Below are 21,795 nucleotides of genomic sequence, written 5' to 3'. Positions count from 1 at the left end.
CTTTCTTTCTTTCTTTCTTTCTTTCTTTCTTTCTTTCTTTCTTTCTTTCTTTCTTTCTTTCTTTCTTTCTTTCTTTCTTTCTTTTTCAGTCATGGGGCTTGAACTCTGGGCCTGGGCACTGTCCCTCAGCTCTTCAGCTCAAGGCGAGGGCTCTACCACTTGAACCACAGGGCCACTTCCGGTTTTCTGGTGGTTCATTGAAGAGAAGAGTCTCACAGAAGCCGGGCACTAGTGGCTCACGCCTATAATCCTAGCTACTCAGGAGGCTGAGATCTGAGGATCACGGTTCAAAGCCAGCCGGGGCAGGAAAGTCTGTGAGACTCTTATCTCCAATAAACCACCAGAAAACTGGAAGTGGCGCTGTAGCTCAAGTGGTAGAGCACTCGCCTTGAGCTGAAGAGCTGAGGGACAGTGCCCAGGCCGAGTTCAAGCCTTTAAGTTCAAGTTTTTAAGCCTTGGGTGTGAGTGTGGACATACCATCTATGGTTGTCTTCCACTGGCTCTAGAAGTCTTCCTGGGCTGCTTTTTTTTTTTTAAACCAGTCCTGGGGCTTGAACTCAGGGCCTGGGCACTGTCCCTGAAATGCTTTTGGTCAAGGCTAGCACTCTACTACTTCAGCCACAGCACCACTTCCAGCTTTTTCTGTGAATGTGGTACTGAGGAATAGAACCCAGGGCTTCATGCATGCTCGGCAAGCACTCTACCACTAAGCCACATTCCCAGCCTCTGCTTTTTTTGTTGTTGTTTGTTTGTTTTTATTGTGAAAATACCATACAGAGGGGTTACAATTACATGGGCAAGATAGTGAGTACATTTCTTATCAAGCATTGTTGCCTCCTCCTTTGTTTCCCCTTACCATCCTTCCCCTCTCCACCCCCACCCCCACACTCCCTACCACCACTGCTTTTGTTTTTTGATACTGTTACTGGGTTTGAACTCAGGATCTCAAACTCTTGCTTTTTCACTCAAGGCTTTACCACTTGAGCCATACTTCCCCTCTGGCTTTTCGTTGGTTAATTGGAAATAAGAGTCTTGGCTTTGTTTGCCTAGACTGGCTTTGAATCATGATCTTCAGATCTCAGCCTCCAGAGTAGCTTGGATTACAGATGTAAGCCATTGGCAGCCTTCTTCTGGGCCTCCTTTTTGTTCAGCAGCCACACTGTCCTAGGCCAGAGTAGAGGTCAGAGTGTCTGCCTTTAAACTTTATCTATACATTTCCTCTGTCTGCATTCTTTGTTTACTATTGTATTTTTGAGATTTAACCAGATTATGTTTTCTGACTTGAAATTATTCAAGAAATATTCTCAGGGCTGGGAAGGTGTCTCAGTGGTAGAGTGCTTGCCTTGCATGCATGACGCCCTGGGTTCGATTCCTCAGCACCACATAAGCAAAAAGCTGGAAGTGGTGCTGTGGCTCAAGTGATAGAGCGCTAGCCCTTGAGCTGAAGAGCTGAGGGATAGCGCCCAGGCCCACGACCGGAACCCCTCCTCAAAAAAAAAAAAAAAAGAAATATTCTCAGTTCCAGGCGCCAATGGCTTATGCTTGCAATGCAATCCTACTTACTCAGGAGGCAGAGTCCCAGAGGATCACTCTTTAAAGCCACCCTGGGCAGAAAGGTCTGAGAAACTCCATCTTCAGTTAACCAGCAAAAAGCTGGATGTATGGCTTGAGTGGTAGAGCACCACCATCCTTAAGCAAAGCAAGCCAAGTTGATCATGAGTTCCCCAGTTCAAGCCCCTAAGATGCAAATTGCAAGACATTTTTGAATTATTTTAAAAAATATTCTTGGGCTGGGAATGTGGCTTAGTGGTAGAGTGCTTGCCTAGCATACATGAAACCCTGGGTTCAATATAACAGAAAAAGCTGGAAGTGACCTCCTGTTGCTCAAGCAGTAGAGTGCTAGCCTTGAGCAAAAAAAGTCAGGAAGAGTGCCCAGGCCCTGAGATCTAGCCCCAGGACTGGCAATAAATAAATAAACAACCAAAAAACTTCAATTATTCAACTTTAAGAACTTAAAAGGTTCCCTTTCCTTTCTCCTGGCTTCAATCCTAATCATCTTCCAGACTCTCTTTCTAGGCAAATTAACATAAGGGCATATTTCCAGTGTGGTAACTTTCGGATGGTGCCATCTTCTATGCTGGTGTTTTTCTTTTCTTTCGTTGGTTTTGGGGCCTGAACTCTGGGCCTGGGCGCTGCCCTCAGCTCTTCAACTCAAGGCGAGTGCTCTACCACTTGAGCCACATACTCCCATGTTTTTCTACAAGCTGATATCTCAATGCTGCTTTCATTTGCCTTAACTCCCTTCCTTTTCCTGTGTAGCTATAGGGTCTGCTTTGCTGATATGAGCAGAGTAGTGTGGCCAGGCTCTCATGTTTTATTCTGCAGAGAGGAGAAGTCTCCCCTGTACAGTGGATCCATGGAGCCAAGATAGGTAACCGTGTCCTGGAATGACCTGGACAGTTGCTGTTTCCTTGCTAGGGTATCTGAGGGGCTGTTTCTCAGTGGTGGTACATAGTGCTCTGCTCTGCCAGCAGCTCACCGCTGGGTTGGAGCAGAGTATCTTCTGGGACTGGTGTGTACTAGGAAGAAGTTGCACTTGATTGGCCAGTTCCTGGTTTCTTGTTTTTAGCTCTCAGGTCCTTTAAGAACTTCATTAGCTTCAGCCATATAGGTCATAGTTACCTATAGAGAGCCATCCAGTCATTTGTAGATGCCATCATGTTTTCAACAAACAGCCTGTGGAGGACTTGCAGGCTTGTACCTGGCCTCCTCAGGAAGATAAGTTAGCACGGTAATAACTATCAAGATCAGGAGATGCATCTGGGGGAGGTGTGAGATGCATGTTGTGGGGGCCGTTAGGTGCTTCCTCAGAGGGTGTCTTTAATCTGGGGACCCCTAGCTCAGTTTAACTGTTTTTAGTGAATTGATGCAGAAGCTGAGTGGTTATTATTCTTTGGACCAGGTGATCAAAAAAACCTCTGAGCAAAGTGCTCAGATGGTGTTGTGGACTGTGTGTGTGTGGTGGCCTGGCGGGAGGACCGAAGATCCCCAGCTGTCCTAGGCAGAGGCCCTAGCAGTGCATGATCATTGGAAGCTGCTTCCCCACCCCCTCCTCAGTGGCCAGATTCCAGCGATGGTCATGCAGGGCTGCTGGGGAGATGGAGGAATGTCTTCTTTTCCCCTGGGTTGTTGACATTCTAAGTCAGGATTCTAAAGATTTGAATACTTAAAGCAAATTAGTTATATCAGTTATGCAGGGAGGGGGATTTTATCAGTATACCACAGCACACATACACACTGCATTCCTATCACACTTCCTGTGCCTTTCTGTCCAAGAAATAGTGTCCTCTTGGGGTTGGAGGTGTGGCTCAGTTGGTAGAGCGCTAGCCAATGAGTGAAGGCATCAGGGACCAAGTTCGAGTTCCAGTCTTGGAACTGAAAAAATAAAAAAAGATACAGTGTCTCTGATAGGCTCTTGGTGGTCAAACCGTTCCCGCGCAGACAGGACGCCATTGGTAGTCTTTGTTCAACCCCTACAGTATGAGTTTCTAGAGGCCTGCAGCAGTGACATGCCTGTCCCTTCGGTCAGGGTTTACCCCAGCAAGACACTTCAGACCTTTCCACAATCCCAGAACAGTCCAGCACTGTGGCTCACTCATGCCTGTAAGCCTAGCTACTCATGACTGAGATTTGTGGATTGCAATTTGAAGCCAGCCCAGACAGACAGATCCATAAGATTCTTTATCTCCAATTAATCAGTAAAAAGTAGAGCTTCGGTCAAGTGAATGAGTGTCAGCCTTGAATGAAAAGGCTGAGTGGGAATGAGGGCCCTGAGCTCAAGCCCCGTACTGGTGCATGTGTGCATCCCAGAGCAAATCTGGCACAAGGGTTTTGTGAGGCAGGCCTGTGGACACTAGCAACCACAGAGGAATGTGCATGCCATTGCCTGCTAGCCATCAGTGCTGCTCAGAGAAGGTGAGGGAAAGTGCATAGGTGCCCAGGGGCCTTGAATAGGTCTCCTAAGCATTGAACTTCAAGACCAAAGGCTGCCCAGTCTTTCTGACAAAGGTTCTGGCCCCGCAGAAGTATGTTCCTTTATTGAAATCTATTCCTGTAGATGACTGGCTGAACCCTTGGACCCTGAGGGAGGGAGAGGCAGGGGAAGGTAGAGAGATGGGGAGATGGGGTACGTGGAGAGGCCGCTGCTTCCCCTGGAAATCCCTCTTCTGCATCTCTGCTTATACTGCCTGTAGCATGTCCTTATGCAGACCTTTCTCCTTCCATCTGTCTTCATGAACTTGGATGCAGTTGCTAGATTTCCAGTGTTAATAATGTTTGTGGTTCCCCGGCATGATCTGAAGGGCAAGTGCCCAGCCTCAGGTGGTTAGCTGTGTGGACGCCCTGTCCGATGGGCTGGTGGAGCTGGGGTAGTGGTTTGTGGGTCATCCTCTGCACTGTGTCATTGCTGAATGCTCTGGGGGCATCTGAGCCAGCTCCCAACCCTCTCCTCAGCCCTCTTCCTTTGTGCAGTTGGGGTGCCAGCCTTTTCTGAAAACAGGTGGTGTTGATAGACAGTCACAGTCTGCTCTTGGGGCTTGCAGAACTGAAGCCCCGCTCCCTTCTTGCCACCTCAGGTAGCTGCTGGGGCATCCCCATGGCTACCCTCAGCTAGGGACACCCCACCGAAAAACGGGGGGGGATAGGAAAGGGGACACCAGAGGGTCCAGTGCTCACCAGCTTCTGAACTCCAAGCTCCCGTTAGCAAGCTTATTTATTTAGATCAGTACAGGGGAGGTGACTACAGATATGTGCAGAGACTCGGGTATCAGTCAGTCTTGTGGTTACAACCATTAACATCATGTATAGTTTGTGTACATAGTGATAACTGACTCCCTATTGTTAGGGAGCAATAAACATTTAACCGTAACACAGATGTTCATCTTATTTTCAAGGTCTCAAGCTTTTAGTGCCCAAACAGCTCTAACTTAAACACACTTAGGGAGCTGGGAATGTGGCTTAATGGTAGAGTGCTTGCCTAGCATGCATGAAGCCCTAGGTTCAATTCCTCAGTACCACATAAACAGAAAAGGCTGGAAGTGGCGCTTTGGCTCAAGTAGCAGAGTGCTAGCCTTGAGCAAAAGAAGCTCAAGGATAGTGCCCAGGCCCTGAGTTCAAGCCCCAGAACTGGCAAAAAACAACAACTACAAAACAACAACAACAAAACTTAGGGTAAGCCAGGCACAGGTGGCTCATGCCTGTAATCCTAACTATTTAGGAGGCTGAGATCTGAGGATTGCACGTCAGAGCCAGCCTGGGCAGGAAGCTCTGTGAGACTCTTATCTCTAATAAACCACCAGAAAACCAGAAGTGGCTCTGCTCTGTGGCTCAAGTGGTTAGAGTGCTTGCCTTGAGCTGAAGAGCTGAGGGACAGTGCCCAGGCCCAGAGTTCAAGTCCCACAACCAACAAAACAAACAAAAAACCTGCTTAGGGTAGTAAATTATACATTTGTCCTGCCTTGTCTGTTTGACCTTTCCAGGGTCCAGTTCTCAGCCTTCTGAGTGCTGTGGAGATGGCTTCCCGCCCCTCCTGCCCCCCCGGCACATCCTCCCTGCCTATGGGGCTTAGCCTAATGGCATGGTTGACATCAGGCGGCCTGGGATCGCTGGAGGCCCCTCTTTGTGATGTGGGGGTGCTGACTAGTGCTCAGCATTTAGTCCTGTACCATGATCCAGGTCTTTGAACAGTGTTCTTTGGTGCATCTTTGGCAAATGTGGATTTATATTTATGAACTTCGTTACAGAGTTTGATCTCTCTGTCATAAACCTGTGTTAAATGCTCTGTACTTGTCTCTGATAGAAGGAGAGTCTGATTCTGTTCCCTCTTCTGTGACTTCTGAATTCCTGTCCGCAGGGGGGACGGTGCTCCTGAGGGCGGCTTCTCGGCCCACAGTGATCAGTCTTCTGAGCAGCAGGACCTACCAGAAGGAAGCCCTCTGGTCCACGCTGAACAGACAGGATCTGAGAAACAACAAAAAAGCTCAGAAGAAATCCCACTACCCCATGACGAGGGTTCATTGCCTGAGCAGCATCCTGACACCACGGGAGGAAGCCCACCAGTCCACACGGAGCAGTCACTGCCTACAGAGCAGTGCATCCCTGTCCCTGGCAAGGAGAATCCAGGAGTGGCAGAGAGTCCAAGGCAAACCCTTTCGGGAGAAAGCAGGTCTCCATCAGCGGATGCAAAACTGTTTGCTTCCCGTGCAGATTCAGAGCCTTTGCTCCTGGCGGAGGACAGGAACAGCAGCATGGACTTGTGTGGCCTGCGTCAGGAAGCTCAGTGGGAGCTTCTGGGAATCAGCAATCCCAGCAGCCCCGCCTGGGCTGATGCCACCATGCCTGAGCCCCACGCTGCAGGGCAGCCAGCAGGAGGGGGCTTCCCCATGCACTGTCCTCGGTATGCAAGTGAGTGGGTCATGCAACAGCGAGCCCAGGACTTGGTCCCCAGCTCCCCTGGAATGGCGGGTGTCTCTCTCGGGACGCCAACGCTGGACGAGCAGTGGCTAGGAGTGAAAAACGACCGAGAAGAGCTGCAGACTTGCTTAATTAAAGAGCAGCTGTCCAAGTCTAGTTTTTCAGGCACACTGGGCATCTCCTATGTGGAGCTTGTTCCTGCCGAGCACCCGCCCTTTGCCACCCCTGTGTCCTTCTGTGATCTGGGAGGCACAGACCTACGCAGCAGCCACCTTGGCAGCTCCTCGGCCTGCTACGCCCTGGCCACCGACCTCCCTGGTGTCCTAGAGACCATGGAGTCCCAGGAGGACGATGTGAACTCCTACTCCTGGAATCTCAAGGAGCTCTTTCTCAGTGACCAGACAGAGCAAGCTTCATCGAATTGTTCTTATGCTACATCTGAGCTCAGTGAGACACCCTCTCCTTCAGTGGTGGAATCTGATTTAGACATGGGTGGTCTCCGCAGGCATAATCCAGATCCTCTGGGTGATCGAGAGCTGTTGCTACTGACCGGCACCTACTTCAACCTTAGTGAAGGCCGACAGGACCCACAGAGCCTGGAACTGCCAGAGGTTTCCTTAAAGCCTTCCAAATACTATAAAGCAAGTGACCTAGAAAGCTCAACCCGCATCCTTGCCATACCAGACACCAGTCCTGAGGCTGAGTGCCCTGCAGTGGGGGAGCCTGGGCTGAGTACCCAGGTCACCTCCACCCCCATGACACACAGAGCTGCCAGCCTGCAGCGGGAGATCCAGGAGGGCACCTACTCCGGGAGCTGCTTCCACCGAGACGGCCTGCGGCTGAGTATGTCCCCAGCCCTGAGGGGGAGGGTAGCAGGCTGTCCCCAACCCAAGCTCAGTCTAGCAGGGATGCAAAGAGGTCTTGCCTCCAAAAGAGGACACTGTGTTATCACTACCTCTTAGAGATGAGAGTTTGCCTGGGACAGCAGCTCATGGTCCCAGCTGCCCTCCCAGCACCTGGCCCCCCCATACCCCCAGGTTACACGGGACTGCACTGCTGTATGGGTGTGCCCAGGCAAGCTGCTCACAGTGGTCAGGACTTCTGGTGTCAGGATGCTTGTCTCTGCAAAGCCTCTTGTGAGGGGGGCTTGCTGGCCAGAATGACGACTATTCTGTAGCTCTTTACTCCCATTTCTTAAAAGCTGCGTGTTAGCTTAGCCATTGCTTCTCTATTGTTGGTTTTGCAATGTGGACTATTTTGACTTTTTCTAAATTTAAAAAAAATATATATTTTGCCAGGCACTGACGGGCTCTGCCCTGGCTTTCTGACTTGTGGCGGTCTGCATCTCTCTGAGGACATCTCTTGACTTCTGGCTGCCCTGATAACTTTGTCTCCCTCTCCAAGCTCAGGAGCCATTCGCTCCATACTGCTGGTGTAGCTTTCTGTGGTTCCAGGGAGGGGCTGCGGGTTATCGAGGTTATCGAGGTGCTCTGCCCTGCCTCCTCGCCCTGTCACCCTCCAGGTATTCAGTTTGAAGTGAAGCGGGTGGAGCTCCAGGGCTCTGCAACCCTGTTCTGCTGCTGGCTGGTGAAGGACCTCCTGCATAGCCACCAGGATTCTGCCACCAGGACCCGCCTGCTCCTTGCCAGTCTGCCTGGCTCCACCCACTCCATCCATGATATCTCCCCATCCAGCCCTGGAGAGGTTGGTCCCTGCTGTCAGCTCAGTCCTGTATTTGCTGTTCATTGTGCTTCAGACTTGGAGTTGGCATGGCTGTCTTGCTGCATGTCTTTTGGGATGGGTGGGTGTTGGTCCATTTGTGGCTTTTTAAATTGCCCTCTGATACCCTATGTAAGTATAAAGTAGAGATAGGGCTTTCCCTTCCCCTTCCTCCCTCTCCCCTCCCCCTTTCTTCTTCCTTCACTCCCTCTACTCCTTCCCTACATGTCCTCCCCCTCCCCCTCCCCCTGCCCTTTTCCCTCCCCCTCTCCCTCTCCTCCTTCTCCCTCCCCATCTCCCTCTCCTTTTCCCTCTCCCTCCCTCCCATTTTTTTTGGTGGTTAATTGGAGTCACAGACTTTTCTGCTCAGGCTGCCTTTGAAATGTGATCCTCAGATCTTAGCCTCCTGAGTAGCTAGGATCACAGGGTGACTCTCCATTCCCTGGCACACGTACAGGACTTTAAATCTGGGGATGCCCCATGTGTGCCTTGGGATATAAAACCTGTGTGACACAGTTGGATTGATGGGCCAAGGCTGCCTGGATGGCCCCAGGTGAGGGTGAGAAGCTTGGACAGTGCGGACACAGTGCCGAGCACTGAGACTGGGCGATGCCGCCTGTCCTTGGAGGAGTGGCCTGGGACGCTCCAGCCCCTTCCTTCACATTCACAGGTGCTCAGAACCAAGCCTTGGTTTGAGGAGCCTCCAATGCCTGCAGAGCTGGAGGGGCTGGCGGCCTGTGAGGGCGAGTACTCCCACAAGTACCACACCCTCAGTCCGCTTGGGAGCGGGGCCTTCGGCTTTGTGTGGACCGCCATGGATAAGGAGCAAAACAAAGAGGTGCTGTGGCTCTGGGAGGGAAGGGCGCCAGCCCAGGGTCTTCTGCTCTCAGAATTGGGGGTTTTTAGTGGGACCGAGGAATCCCCTGTGCAGACCAAGCACACAGCCTGGCCTGTGGTGGTTTTGAAAGGAGGGTGCTTCTGGCAGTGTACATGTTGACATCGAGGTGACAGTCCTGTTGTTTCCTACTTAGACCTTGCTCCTAGCGGGCTTCTGGGCACTGGCCAGCTCAGGGCTGCGATGGCATCACCTGCCCACGTGGCACGGGGCTCCCTCGTGTTTGTAACTCAGGCTGCTCCTCTCAGTCATCCTGGTAGGTTCCCTCAGCATCTCGGAGGCCCTTCATCCCATCTGCATGCATTAGGACTTAGCTTCCCCTCCCACACCACCCTCTTGACTTAGGCGTCCTGTGTTTCTGGAATTGAGTTGAAGTGGTACTCAACCATGTCCCTCCTTGCACAGAGCACTGTTACCCTGCCCCCACAGCTTTCTGATCCCTTGTTGCTGGGACATAGCAAAGATCCGGGTCGGAGTTAGAGTTAGGCATCACCGTCTTCCTGGCACGTCATTTTTAACTATTCCTCAGCATGGCGGCTGTGGCTGCTTCTCATCGCCTTTACTCCTGGCCCCCTGTCCTGGTGGCCCAGCGCTGTTCTACAAGAGGCAGGCCGCCCCGGGCCCTGGCTCCCATCTGCCACCGCGCCCCTTCGTTTTCCAATTGGTATCTTTTATTTGAAGATGTTAGGTTTAATTTTAGTCCATTCGTTTAATTTTTATTTGTTTTTAAGCATGAGTGTTAAGTTCTGTCAGGTGGTCTGGATGTTCTCCCATCGTTGATGACAATGATTGTCTCCTTTCAGTAACATGATGGGTGATACCTGTCAACTTCCTTACATATGGTCCTTGGTTGTATGTAATATTTTTTTTTTTCGGTCGGTTGTGGGGCTTGAACTCTGGGTTTGGGCACTGTCCCCACACTCTTCAGCTCAAGGCAAGCTCTCTACCGATTGAGCCACAGCACCACTTACGGTTTTCAAGTGGTTTATTGGAGATAAAAGTCTCACGGACTTTCCTGCCCAGGCTGGCTTTGAGCCGGGATCCTCAGATCTCAGCCTCCAGATCTCAGCTTCCTGAGTAGCTAGGATTACAGGCGTGAGCCACCAGCGCCCAGTTCTTTTTTTTTTTTAATTTATTTATTTTGTTGGTCATAGGGCTTGAAATCTGGGCCTGGGCGCTGTCCCTCAGCTCTTCAGCTAAGGCAAGCGCTCTACCACTTGAGCCACAGCACAAGTTCCTATAATATTCTTTTCATGTGATTCTGGCATGGGTTAGCTGATTTACTTAAAGTGTGCTTTTTTCATTCATATTTATATGAATTTATGTTGGATTTTTGTTTTTGATGTCAGTGTTATTTGAGGCCTGAGGATGAACAGTTTGAGTAGCATGTCTGGACATGCAGATTTTGTCCATTGATTTGTCCCTTGACCATCTTAATTCTTTTTTTTTTTTTTTATTCTTTTTTTTTTTTTTTTATTTGCTAGTTTTGGCAAAGAATTGCCTATTTTACTTATCAAAGTTCCTTTTTTTTTTTTGCTGGTCCTTGGACTTGAACTCAGGGCCTGGGCACTGTCCCTGAACTTCTTTTATTCAAGGCTAGAATGCTACCACTTGAGCCACAGCTTTACTCTGGCTTTCTGGTGGTTAATTGGAGATAAAAGTCTCACAGACTTTCCTGCCCAAGCTGGCTTCAAACTGCGATCTCAGCTTCCTGCATAGCTAGGATTATAGGCTTGAGCCACCAGCATCCAGCATTTTCTTTTAATTTCTTTCTTGCTATTTTTATAAGTTAATTTAAGCTTTTTTCTGGCTTATGGAGTTGATTTTTTTTTTGTTTGGTCAATTATGGGGCTTGTACTCAGGGCCTAGGTGTTGTCCCTGAGCTTTTTTGCTCTAGGCTAGCATTTTACCACTTTGAGCCACAGCTCCACTTGCAGTTTTCCTTCTTGTAGGTAAGAATCTTATCTCCCCAGGACCATCAGCTCCTGGAAACAGGGCACACCCCTCACGGAGGTGCACAGGGCAGGCCTGCTCACGCTGCCACCTACCTCCTTCCTGCACATTATCACACTGCAGCCAGAGTCCGCTGAGTGACGAGGCTATCTTGTGTGATCTGCAGCACCTCTTTCTTGAGGGGTGGACGCTTTCTCCCCTGACAGTTGTAACTGACCTGCATTTCCTGTGTGTGGTGCTGTGTTTCTCAGGGCTAGAGTGTCCACTCAGCTTGCTCCGGGGTAGTGCTGACACAAGTCTTATGGTGACAGTTTTAAATTTTTTTCTCTACTTCTAAAGCTTCTTATTTCATTCTCTTGGTTAGAACATGCAGTACTCAAACATTGGGGTGCTGTGGCGTTTTCTGTGGGGAACACCTGCCTTAAGATCTTTGGGGCTTTTTTTCTTTTCCAGCACTGGCTGTGACTCCTCAGCCCCTCCTGGGATCCCCAGCCTTCCAGGCGTGCATGTGATACTGTCTGGAACTCTTCTTAGGGCACTCTTTGTTAGTGTTTCTATTTCATTGTTCTGCAGGGGTTAATGCTGCTTCTTCATTGTCCTGGGGACCAGGGGAGATAATGCAGAGGCTATGTCTGCCAGCACAAGCCTGTGGTAGCACTGAGTGTAACAGGGTGCTAGAGAAATGGTTCAGTTATGTTTACCCTTCTTTTCTCTTGTAGGTGGTGGTAAAGTTTATTAAGAAGGAGAAGGTTTTAGAGGATTGTTGGATTGAGGACCCCAAACTTGGAAGAGTTACTTTAGAGATTGCCATTCTATCCAGGGTAGAGCACGTCAACATCATCAAGGTAGATGTTGATTCCCTGTTCAGCAGTACCATACCCTGTGTAACACTGCTCATGTAAAATTTCTGTTTGTTGATGAAACAGTTTCAGCAGAGTGGAGCTCAGTGTTGTCTTCTTCCAGGTACTGGATGTATTTGAAAACCAAGGGTTCTTCCAGCTTGTGATGGAGAAGCATGGATCTGGCCTGGACCTCTTTGCTTTCATTGACCACCATCCTAACCTGGACGAGCCCCTGGCAAGCTACATCTTCCGACAGGTGAGAATAGACCAGAGCCGTGGGGGGTGGGGGTAGGTCTGGCTGCTTGGGCCCCTGGTGGCCAGTGACACATAGTCGGTTCTGTGTGTGAGCCGATCTGGCAGTCAGCTTTGAGAAGAGAATTCTGGGGCTAAAGTAGAGAAAGTAAGGTTGGAGGGAGGGAAAAGGCCAGATACCTTCCCTGGTTAATGATTAAAGTTTCTTTTTTTTGGGGGGGGGGGTCCGGTCGTGAGGCCTGAACTCTGGGCCTGGGCGCTGTCCCTCAGCTCTTCAGCTCAAGGCTAGCGCTCTACCACTTGAGCCACAGCGCCACTTCTGGCTTTTTTCTTTTTGCTTATGTGGTGCTAAGGAATCGAACCCAGAGCCTCAGGCATGCAAGGCAAGCGCTCTAACCACTGAGCCACCTTCCCAGCCCAGTGATTAAAGTTTCTGTACACACACTATTCATACAGTCACCAGTATTAACCAACAAAGCCATACACTGGACCGTAAGCCCTGTGCCTTTCATCTGAATTCTTATTCCCACCAGCTGTGAGACCTTGTCTGTAATCTCCAGTAAAAATTCCTTATCTCTACTTAGAAGGCTGTTAGGGTCAACTCAGAGAACCTCTGAGACATGCACACAGACTGTGGCCTGCACATTCTGAGTGCTGTTAGTTAATCAGCAAAGAATGGGATTTGGGCAGTCCTATTTTGTAGTAAATTTCCTATTTAGATATGTATTGGCGTTATGCATTTGTTATTTTAATAGAAGAGCAAGCAATTAGCAAAACTTGAAGCTATAAGGGAGAGGAGACCAGACACTGTAATCTTTGTTTTGAATCACAGGATGGAGCTTCCACACTGGGCTGCTCCTTGCTCCAAGAAGGAAGGAAAATACAGCAAGAGGCTGTGGGGATGATTACTTCTTGGGAATGACTTGATTCCTTGTGATAGCTCCCATAAACCCCTGTTTCTTATGATAAATTCCCCAAAGTTATTGGATTTCTGAAATTGAGTTTCTTTGGCATCTATATATGAGTTTCAGACCTCATGGTTATTAAAAAAAAGTCACCTCTGTCTGTGTTGGAATTTCATGAGGGAACATTAGAGTCACCTTTTAAAAGTTTCTAAGTCAGTTATTAATCCTGGGGCCTGCAAAAAGTAATTTTGGGCTGGGCACTGGTGGCTCACACCTGTAATCCTAACTACTTAGGAGGCTGGGATCAGAGGATCACAGTTGAAAGCCAGCCCAGGCAAGAAAGTCTGTGAGACTCTTACCTCCAGTTAACCTCCAGAAAACTGGAACTGGAGCTGGTGCAAAGTGGTAGAGTGCTAGCTTTGAGTGAAAGAGCTTACTCAGGACCAGTGCCCAGGCCCTGAGTTCAAGTCCCGCAACCAAGAAAAACCTCAAACAAACAACAAAAAAGTACTTCTGGCTCATACATACATAGAGTATATCTATTATTTGTATATAATTTTATATGCATGTGTTATCATGTATAAATAGTACCAGTTAAGAGTATTCTTTTTAGCTCCAGATCCACTGGGCTGCTCAGTGATGGGCTAGAGCCTGAACAACTCTGCTATCCAGGCAGCAGCCCCTGTGGACCGACTGAGAGATGGGCACTGGGGCAGCAGCACTTACAACTTCTCTTCCAGGCTGGACTGTAGTTCGTAAGATTTAGTGAGGCTTTCTTTGTTCTAGGTAGAAGGGGATTTCTGGCCAGATGTGGTACTATAATCCCAGCACTCAGGAGACTGAGGCAAGAGAATCTCAAGGTCAAGGCCAGCCTGACTTGCATAGAAAACCATGTCTTCCCCAAAATGTACCTTTTGTCTACCGACTTGGTGACAAATATGTATGTGTCCATTAGACTTTCATACTTGCATGTTTCTGTGAGTTTATGTACCTGTGCATGAGTGCACAGGTATGCACATGTATTACATATGCACCCATATGGGTGTGTTCATGTGTGCATAAACATGCATACTAAAATGCATGTGTGGGCTGGGAAGGTAGTTAAGTGGCAGAGCGCTTGCCTTGTATGCATGAGGCCCTGGGTTCGATTCCTCAGTACCACATAAGCAGAAAAGGCTGGAAGTGGTGCTGTGGTTCAAGTGGTAAAGTGCTAGCCTTGAGCTGAGGGACAGCGCCCAGGCCCAGAGTTCAGGCCCCACAATTGGAAAAAATAAAATAAAAATAAATAAATAAATAAAATGCATGTGTACGTTTGTAGGCATGCATTTGTAAGTGTACATTTATTTATGAAATGAAAGCAAATTGACCAGGCTTGGTTGGACCATCATTAACTATTGCTTCTTTTTTTTTTTTTTTGGTCAGTCGTGGAGCTTGAACTCTGGGCCTGGGCGCTGCCCCTCAGCTCTTCAGCTCAAGGCGAGTGCTCTACCACTTGAGCTACAGCGCCACTTCCGGTTTTCTGGTGGTTTATTGGAGATAAGAGTCTCACAGTCTTTCCTACCCGGGCTGGCTTTGAACCGCAATCCTCAGATCTCAGCCTCCTGAGTAGCTAGGATTACAGGCGTGAGCCACCAGTGCCCGGCTAACTATTGCTTCTTATTCAAAGATATTCATTCATAAGATAGTCTGCAAGCTGGCTGCTGGTGGCTCACGCCTGTAATCTGAGATCTGAGGATCGTGGTTCAAAGCTAGCCAGGGCAGGAAAGTCCATGGGTCTTCAATTAACCGCCAGAAAACTGGAAGTAGCACTGTGGCTCAAGTGGTAGAGCACTGGCCTTGAGCTGAAGAGCTGAGGGACAGCGCCCAGGCCTAGAGTTCAAGCCCCATGACTGACCAAAAACAACAACAACAAAGAAAAAAAAAAACAACAACCCAGTTGTCTCTAGAGATCAGGAAGATTAGCTACTAAGATGATAGGTACAGCTGATGTCTGGATTTCGATCATGCCAGACCCCTGAACTGGATAGTAGGCTCATTTGTTGGACTTCTCCCACTGGAGAAGCAGAGCTGAGCGAGAGGGCCTTCGTTATGGTGACACTCTGGAGTGGGATCGTGTACACTCAGCACGGTACAGTCCACTCCCAGATTGCTGCTTACTCTGCCCATCACGGGCCTGCTGGTTGGGGAGGGACGGTGGACATACCAGGCTGCTCTTGGAGTTGCTGCTGAAGCCCTGCAGCAGGAGCCCCTGTACCCCAAACTGCCACCGGACCCTAAACAATGTGCTTCCCCTTCTCATGAGCTGAAGGCATCAGCGCAGTGCCCGCGTGGGGCCACTCTCGCTTGCCACTGCTCCCAGTGCCTGCTTTGTGGCCTGTCTTGTGAGGGTTCTGGGCCAGGTGGGTTTCAGCAGTAGCAAGAGGAAACTCATGTCCCCTGTTTGTGCTGCCACTTTCTGGCCCACCTGTGCCCACATAGTGACGCTGCTGCCCAGAACAGCTCTGCCCCCTGCTGGCACTGAACCACATTTCTAGCATCTACGGGGATGGACTACAGGTGATGAACTACAGAACACGTGGCTTTTCTTTGTTGTTAATTATTGTCTTGCTCGCACTTATTTCAAAAGCATGCTTCATGTGAGTTGCATTTTGAAGCCCCTCTGGCCTGTGTTGCAGTTGGTGTCCGCCGTGGGGTACCTGCGTGCACAGGGCATCATTCATCGCGATATCAAGGATGAGAACATTGTCATCGCCGAGGACTTCACCATCAAGCTCATCGACTTCGGCTCAGCTGCCTACTTGGAAAGGGGCAAATTGTTTTATACTTTCTGTGGAACGATCGAGTACTGTGCCCCCGAAGTTCTCATGGGGAATCCGTACGTACCCCACGTTCACAGCAGCACTGCCTCTTCCTGCTGCCCCCTTGAGCCACGGCCCGTGTGGCGTCATCTGTGCCTCTGTGTTGAGTGATGAAGGGTCATGTTTGGAGATTGAGTGGCCAATAGTCAGGCAGAGTCAGCTTGGTGAGAGGAAGCTGGGGAATGGATAGGGTGGTTTCATCAAATTCTGTGTATCTGTGGAGTTAGACATCATAGAAAGTTTAAAAAACAAAAGATAAACTAGAGGTTCTGCAAAGGCAGGAGTGTTCAAGTCTTCTTTAGCTAGCTTTATTTGGATGGTAAGAGTACTGATTTCCATAAAGTCTTGTGCTGGCGCCAGGAGAAACAGCACTGACTGAAAGAGTCATGTGACTGCGGAGGCCTTGTAGAGGTGCCACTGCCCCTCAGCCAGAGACCCACCCTCATCTGAAGCTTCTCAGCCTTGCTCCGAGCCCAGGCTAAGTGCTTCTGATGATGCTGGAGGGAACAGCCTCCAGGGATGTGAGCCAGCCTGGCTTCCCTGCACTTGGTGTGCTGTGGGCAGAGGAACCTGGCCCAGACAGGGCTGCACCTTGGGGAAAAACTGCAAGAAATGTTGTTGCCAATGTGTTTGCCTAGCCTGAGGGGAAACTACAGACAGCGGCTCCTGCTGTACGTGCCAGCCAGGGCATCTCCGAGCCAAATTACTTTACTCAGACTCAGACCCCCATGTCTTCCTCTACCACCTGCACAGTTGTTCGAAGTGCTGCTGGGGTGTGTTTCAGGAGGGCAGTGAATTATCAGAGTGACAGTGTCCCTGGACACACATAATAGGCCCTGTTGGAGTCGGATCTGAGTCTAGAGTGTTGCTGGCAGACACTGCTGTCCCCTGCCCTGTCTTGGGTTTGTGTGGGAACCCCAGCACCGGGAGGGGAGTGACCAGAGCTCAGGCAGGGTCTGCTCAGGGCACTTACACCTCCGAAGCTTGAGTCCATTCCCAGAACGTGGCCGCTCTCAGCCTCAGCGGCCTGTTCCTGCCAGCAGTGCTCGGCGGGCCTCGCTGCCCAGCAGCAGTGCTGTGGGCCTTTTACCAGCCGCAGGGTATGGGGAGCGCAGAGAAGCCTCCCCTCTGGAGCCTCCATGTGTGTTCAAGCCACCATGCGGGGACCACAGATGTGCAGGGGTAGAGCTGCTTTTCAGATCTGAGTTGGTTGCCCTGGAGCTCAGTAGTAGCTGTCCTACAGGACACGTGGCCATGAGGCTGCCAGTGCAAGGTGGAGGCCCCAGCCTAGGCCAGCAACCCAGCCCTCTCCCCTCTGCCCCACTGCCTCTCCTTTCCTGTCTCAGGGCCTGGACCAACCCTTTGTCCTTCCCACATCCTGTCAGAATCTGACCCAGATCTCACCTCTGGAGCACCTTCCTTCCTCATTGTTCACACACGCGCCCTTCTGCTTGATGGGTCAGCAGACTACAGCCTTTGGCCGAATCAGCCTGCCCTGCCTGGGATGGCTTAGTCTGCCTTCTCTCCTCCCCCTGTCCTCCCGCCGGCCCAGCTCCTGGCGTTCCCCACCCTGCCGCCCCCGTGGATAGTGCCACAATTTGTCCTTCTGTGTTTCTCAGCACTCCAGTGTTGACTGTGAACTTCCCTGCCTGTGGCCATGTGGCTTTTCTGTGGAGCACACCACCCTGTTACGGCTCTTCTGCCCTCCCTCCTCCCGGAAGGCCTCTCCAGGCCACGTGGTTCCCTGAGCGGCCCAGGCGCCTCTCTGCATGTGTGGACTTCGTGGGCACCAGCTCTCCAGTGAAGGGCCCCGGTACTCACCCCAGGACTGAGTTGTGAGCTTCATGCTGAGGTCACAGGCCCTGAAATGCTCTCTCTTCCTTGTAGCTACAGAGGGCCAGAGCTGGAGATGTGGTCTCTGGGTGTCACCCTGTATACGCTGATCTTTGAGGAGAACCCCTTCTGTGAAGTGGAAGAGACCATGGAGGCCACCTTGCGCCCCCCGTACCTGGTGTCCCAAGGTGGGCCTGAGCCCGTTGGCAAGAGATGCCAATGTCCTGAGAACCTGGTAGTTCTTATTTGCATCTTCTCACTTTGTTCATACTAATTATCTCATTTACCTCATTTGCCTTTCTTTTTAATTGTGCTTTGACTGGAACATAAGAATGATTTTTTTGTTTTTGTTTTGGTCGGTCGTGGGGCTTGAACTCTGGGCCTGGGCGCTGTCCCTCAGCTCTTCAGCTCAAGGCGAGCGCTCTACCACTTGAGCTACAGCGCCACTTCCAGTTTTCTGGTGGTTATTGGAAATAGGAGTCTCACAGTCTTTCCTGCCCGGGCTGGCTTTGAACCGTTATCCTCAGATCTCAGCCTCCTGAGTAGCTAGGATTACAGGCGTGAGCCACCAGCGCCTGGCCATAAGAATGATTTTAATATGTCTTGAATCTATCTTTTTCTTGGACGGATGGTACTAAGGTTTGAACTCAGCCTCATGTTTGCTATACTGCCACACCTCTGGCCTTTTTGCTTTTATTTGGATTAGAGTCCCGGGGTGGTCCACCTTGGGCCGTGATCCTCAGAATCTGGGATGATGATGTTCACCATGTTATGTTGAGGCGGGAGGTGGGGAGAGGAGGGGGGGTCATGGACCTTTTGCCCGAGCTGGCGTTAAACAGTGATCCTCAGCCGGGTGCCTGTAGCTCACGCCTGTAATCCTACTCAAGAAGCTGAAATCTGAGGATCAAGGGTCAAAGTCAGCCAGGGCAGGAAAGTCCTTGAGACTCTTAGCTCCAGTGGCTCAGGTGGTAGCACACTAGCTAGCCTTGAACTAAAGAAGCTCAAGGACAGTGAGTTTGAGCCCCAGGATTATCCAAAACAAAAAATGGTCCTGCTGAACTCAGCATGCTGAGTAACTTGCATTGTAGATATGAGTCACTAGGCCTGGTTGAGAACATGTTGATAGTTTAGTTTTTATCGTGGACATGGCAGAAGTGGTAAGTGACCTTGTCTGGACCTGGTGGTGGTGCCTGTGGTCTGGAACCCCATGGTGAGCAGTGGTGTGTGTGTGTGTGTGGAGGTCTTGACCCCAGCATCTCATGTGGAGCCTGTGGGCCTCCGTCACACATAGCCCCATGAGCAGTGTGTAAAGATGGGCCTGGCTGTGGTTTGATCTGGAGTGAGGACCAGCACAGTGAGGTGGATGTGAGCTCAGTGGCCAGAAAGGCTTCCAAAGTCTGTGGCGGGTACTTAGGAGGGGCCCACGCTGTGGGGAGCAGCTGGCTGGGAGCTGGGCCTTCAGTGATATCTGGTCCTTCCACTGCAGTCATGCTAGAAGCCGTGAGAGTGGCAGCCAGCCCTCCTGAGGCGGGGTTGGCCTTGGCCGTGCTGCTCCGGCTGTGGTCAGCTTAGTTGCCATCGCAGTCTCATGGCGGTGCTCTCCTGCTGGTCTGCGCAGGTCCGGTTCTTGGAGACAGCCCTTCCTGGCTTGTAGACAGCACCTTTTCCTTGAGTCCCAACGACCAAGGCTCCCTTTTCCCCCTGTGGGGCCATGGCTTCAGCACATGCACCAGGGGGCAGGGCATAACGCAGGTGTGTCAGCTGGTGGGAGGGCCTCAGAGCTGGGGTAAGCTCCAGATTGCTGAGGTGCTGTGGTTCAGGGAGGTAGGTGTTCCCCGTTCCACTCCCCTGGCTGAGGGAGAGATGCTCCTGACAGCTCTCCCCTCCCCTCCCGTCTGACATATCCTCCAGTGCTCGCTGCTCTGCTCACTGGGAAGACCGGTTTGGGAGCTCCAGGCCGTTTGACTTCGGTTAGGATGGATCTCCATCTGCAGGCATTCATTCCAAAGCAATGGACCCTCCCACAGGCCCTGGCCTGAGGCTCTTGTGGCCTCCGACTCTGTCAGAGACAGTAGTGGTGGGGATCAGGGTCTGAAGTTCTGAGGTTTGCCCCCTGTTGCCCCAGCCTGGATCCACCTCTGTTCTCTGTGTCCTCAGAGCTCATGAACCTCGTGTCTGGGCTGTTGCAGCCTGCCCCTGAGAAGCGCACCACTCTGGAGAAGCTGGTGCAAGACCCGTGGTTGACACAGCCTGTGAACCTGGCTGACTACACGTGGGAAGAGGTGTGTCGGATCAGCAAGCCAGGTGAGGCAGTTCACAGCTTCCCCCCTGTCTGCCTCCTTTTTCCCGGGGTTGGAGGTGCCCAGGATGCCCTCCTGGACTTGAGTGCCAGAGCCTGTGGCTGGCAAGGAGATTCTGTGCAGAGAACCCAGGATTCAGTATAGCTGTGAGCCTTAGTTAGACAGCCAAAGGCCCCAGACACTGAGTTGATGCTTTGGGGCAGGGGTGGGAATAGGGCGTGTCTTCTCCCAGAAGGTTCCTGGCTCTAAGCTAGAACCACTGCTCAGAGCAGTGGCACCAAACTGGGATTGATAACTCTGGGCTAAGGCTTGTACTAGCACTATAGCAGGCTGTGCACTTAGAACATGGCAAACATGGTGGGCAGAGGAGGGTAGGGTATCTCTGAAGCTGCCTAGTAACTCTGTCCCTCGGACTTTCAGGGAGGAAGAAGTATTAGAATACTGTGTTGTTAGTATGCAATGTATCTTCTTCATCTATTAGAGCCTCACCACCTATGCACCCCAAGTCTGGAGGTGGGATGCAGGAGCCCTAGCCAAGGGCCTCGTGATGCAGGGCTGCCCAGGGCGCCCTCTGGCGGTCAGCACAGCCTGGGGCCTGAGGAACCCTCTCCGCCTGTTGGCTGAACCCAAGGCTCCCCTTGTTCTCTACTCAGAGTGGACAATCACGTGGATTTTAGGCCCCTCCCATCCAAAGAAAGTAACTCTCAAGCATGGGGCCCAATTCACCATCAAAACACCCACGTGCAAGTTTTTTAAGGGCTGGAATAAAAGCTGGTGATGCTATATTTTTTAAGTGTATAAAATAGACTTGGAATTCATAATTGTGATCCTGGAAAAACATTCTGGTGTTCGTGTTCAATTACTTTGTACTATTAAAGGGCTTCACTTGAGAGCTCAGAAAGGTATGAGGAGTGTTATCTTGTACACGTAGCTTTCTTTCCCAGTGACCTGGCATAGGCTCATCTGAACAGTAGATGTATAGGATCTGTAGAACCGGTTAGCCTGAAGAGCCAGGATATCCCCTTGAATGCTTTTTTGTTAACAATAACCAGATAGGGCCTGAATGAGCTGTGCCACCATGCTGGGTCTGAGACGCAGGAACTTATTATTCCATGTGTGTATTACTTGTCACAACTGTGTAGTTCAACTTGGGTCAGACTGGAGATCCACCCAGCAGAGGGTCCTGGCAGGAGCAGGCCCTGGGCTCTGAAGCTGAGTGCATAGAAGACGGGACAGTGTGACTAGTGTTCCCAGTACCTCTCTTCTCCATTCAGAACTGTTCAGGGCAGGGCCTGAACATACGCTAGTCATCTGATGTGTGTCGGCCAGTCTAGGCTGACAAACTGATGGAGGCTGAGGGCTCCAGGCCTACCTGTGTGACTGTGTGAGGGTTCCAGTTCTCCAAGGAACACTGTTTCTTTGGTGCCAGTCCTGGGGCCTGAACTCGGTTCCTGGGCGCTATCCTCAAACTTCTTTGCTCATGGTTAGCATTCTACCACTTGAGCCACATCTTCACTTCTGGCTTTTTTTTGGGGGGGGGGGGGGTAGTTCACTGGAGATAAGTGTCACAGACTTTCTTGCCTGGGCTGATTTTGAACCATGATCCTCAGATCTCAGCCTCCTGAGTAACTGGGATGGTGGGCAAGATCCCCCAGTGCCCAGCTCCACTATTTATTAGACAAAAATAAAAGTTTTTAATGAGTAAGCAATCTACTACTGCAGAAATAGATTTAAGTACTTTTAACACTAACTTGGTGTTAAACATAT

At 50.6% G+C, this 21,795-nt stretch overlaps 1 protein-coding gene across 1 annotated transcript in view; it reads left to right on the top strand.

Annotated features, from left to right (window-relative positions):
- Pask (PAS domain containing serine/threonine kinase) overlaps positions 1–20,918 on the top strand; it is a 32,411-nt gene extending 11,493 nt beyond the window's left edge. The window contains exons 9-17 of the mRNA XM_042699664.1: positions 5,912–7,314; positions 7,994–8,175; positions 8,861–9,028; positions 11,758–11,883; positions 12,002–12,136; positions 15,713–15,912; positions 17,783–17,916; positions 19,886–20,032; positions 20,510–20,918. Coding sequence (XP_042555598.1) covers positions 5,912–7,314; positions 7,994–8,175; positions 8,861–9,028; positions 11,758–11,883; positions 12,002–12,136; positions 15,713–15,912; positions 17,783–17,916; positions 19,886–20,032; positions 20,510–20,652 — 2,638 coding nt within the window. The 3' untranslated portion in view covers positions 20,653–20,918. The remainder of the gene's footprint in view (positions 1–5,911; positions 7,315–7,993; positions 8,176–8,860; positions 9,029–11,757; positions 11,884–12,001; positions 12,137–15,712; positions 15,913–17,782; positions 17,917–19,885; positions 20,033–20,509) is intronic.
- Positions 20,919–21,795: the final 877 nt, after the last annotated feature.

The sequence above is a fragment of the Dipodomys spectabilis genome, unplaced genomic scaffold (assembly GCF_019054845.1).
Source record: "Dipodomys spectabilis isolate Male_0828 unplaced genomic scaffold, ASM1905484v1 ptg000261l, whole genome shotgun sequence".
Taxonomy (NCBI): domain Eukaryota; kingdom Metazoa; phylum Chordata; class Mammalia; order Rodentia; family Heteromyidae; genus Dipodomys; species Dipodomys spectabilis.
The sequence above is the reverse complement of the archived record's forward strand: the minus strand, read 5'-3'. Positions and strand labels throughout refer to the sequence as shown.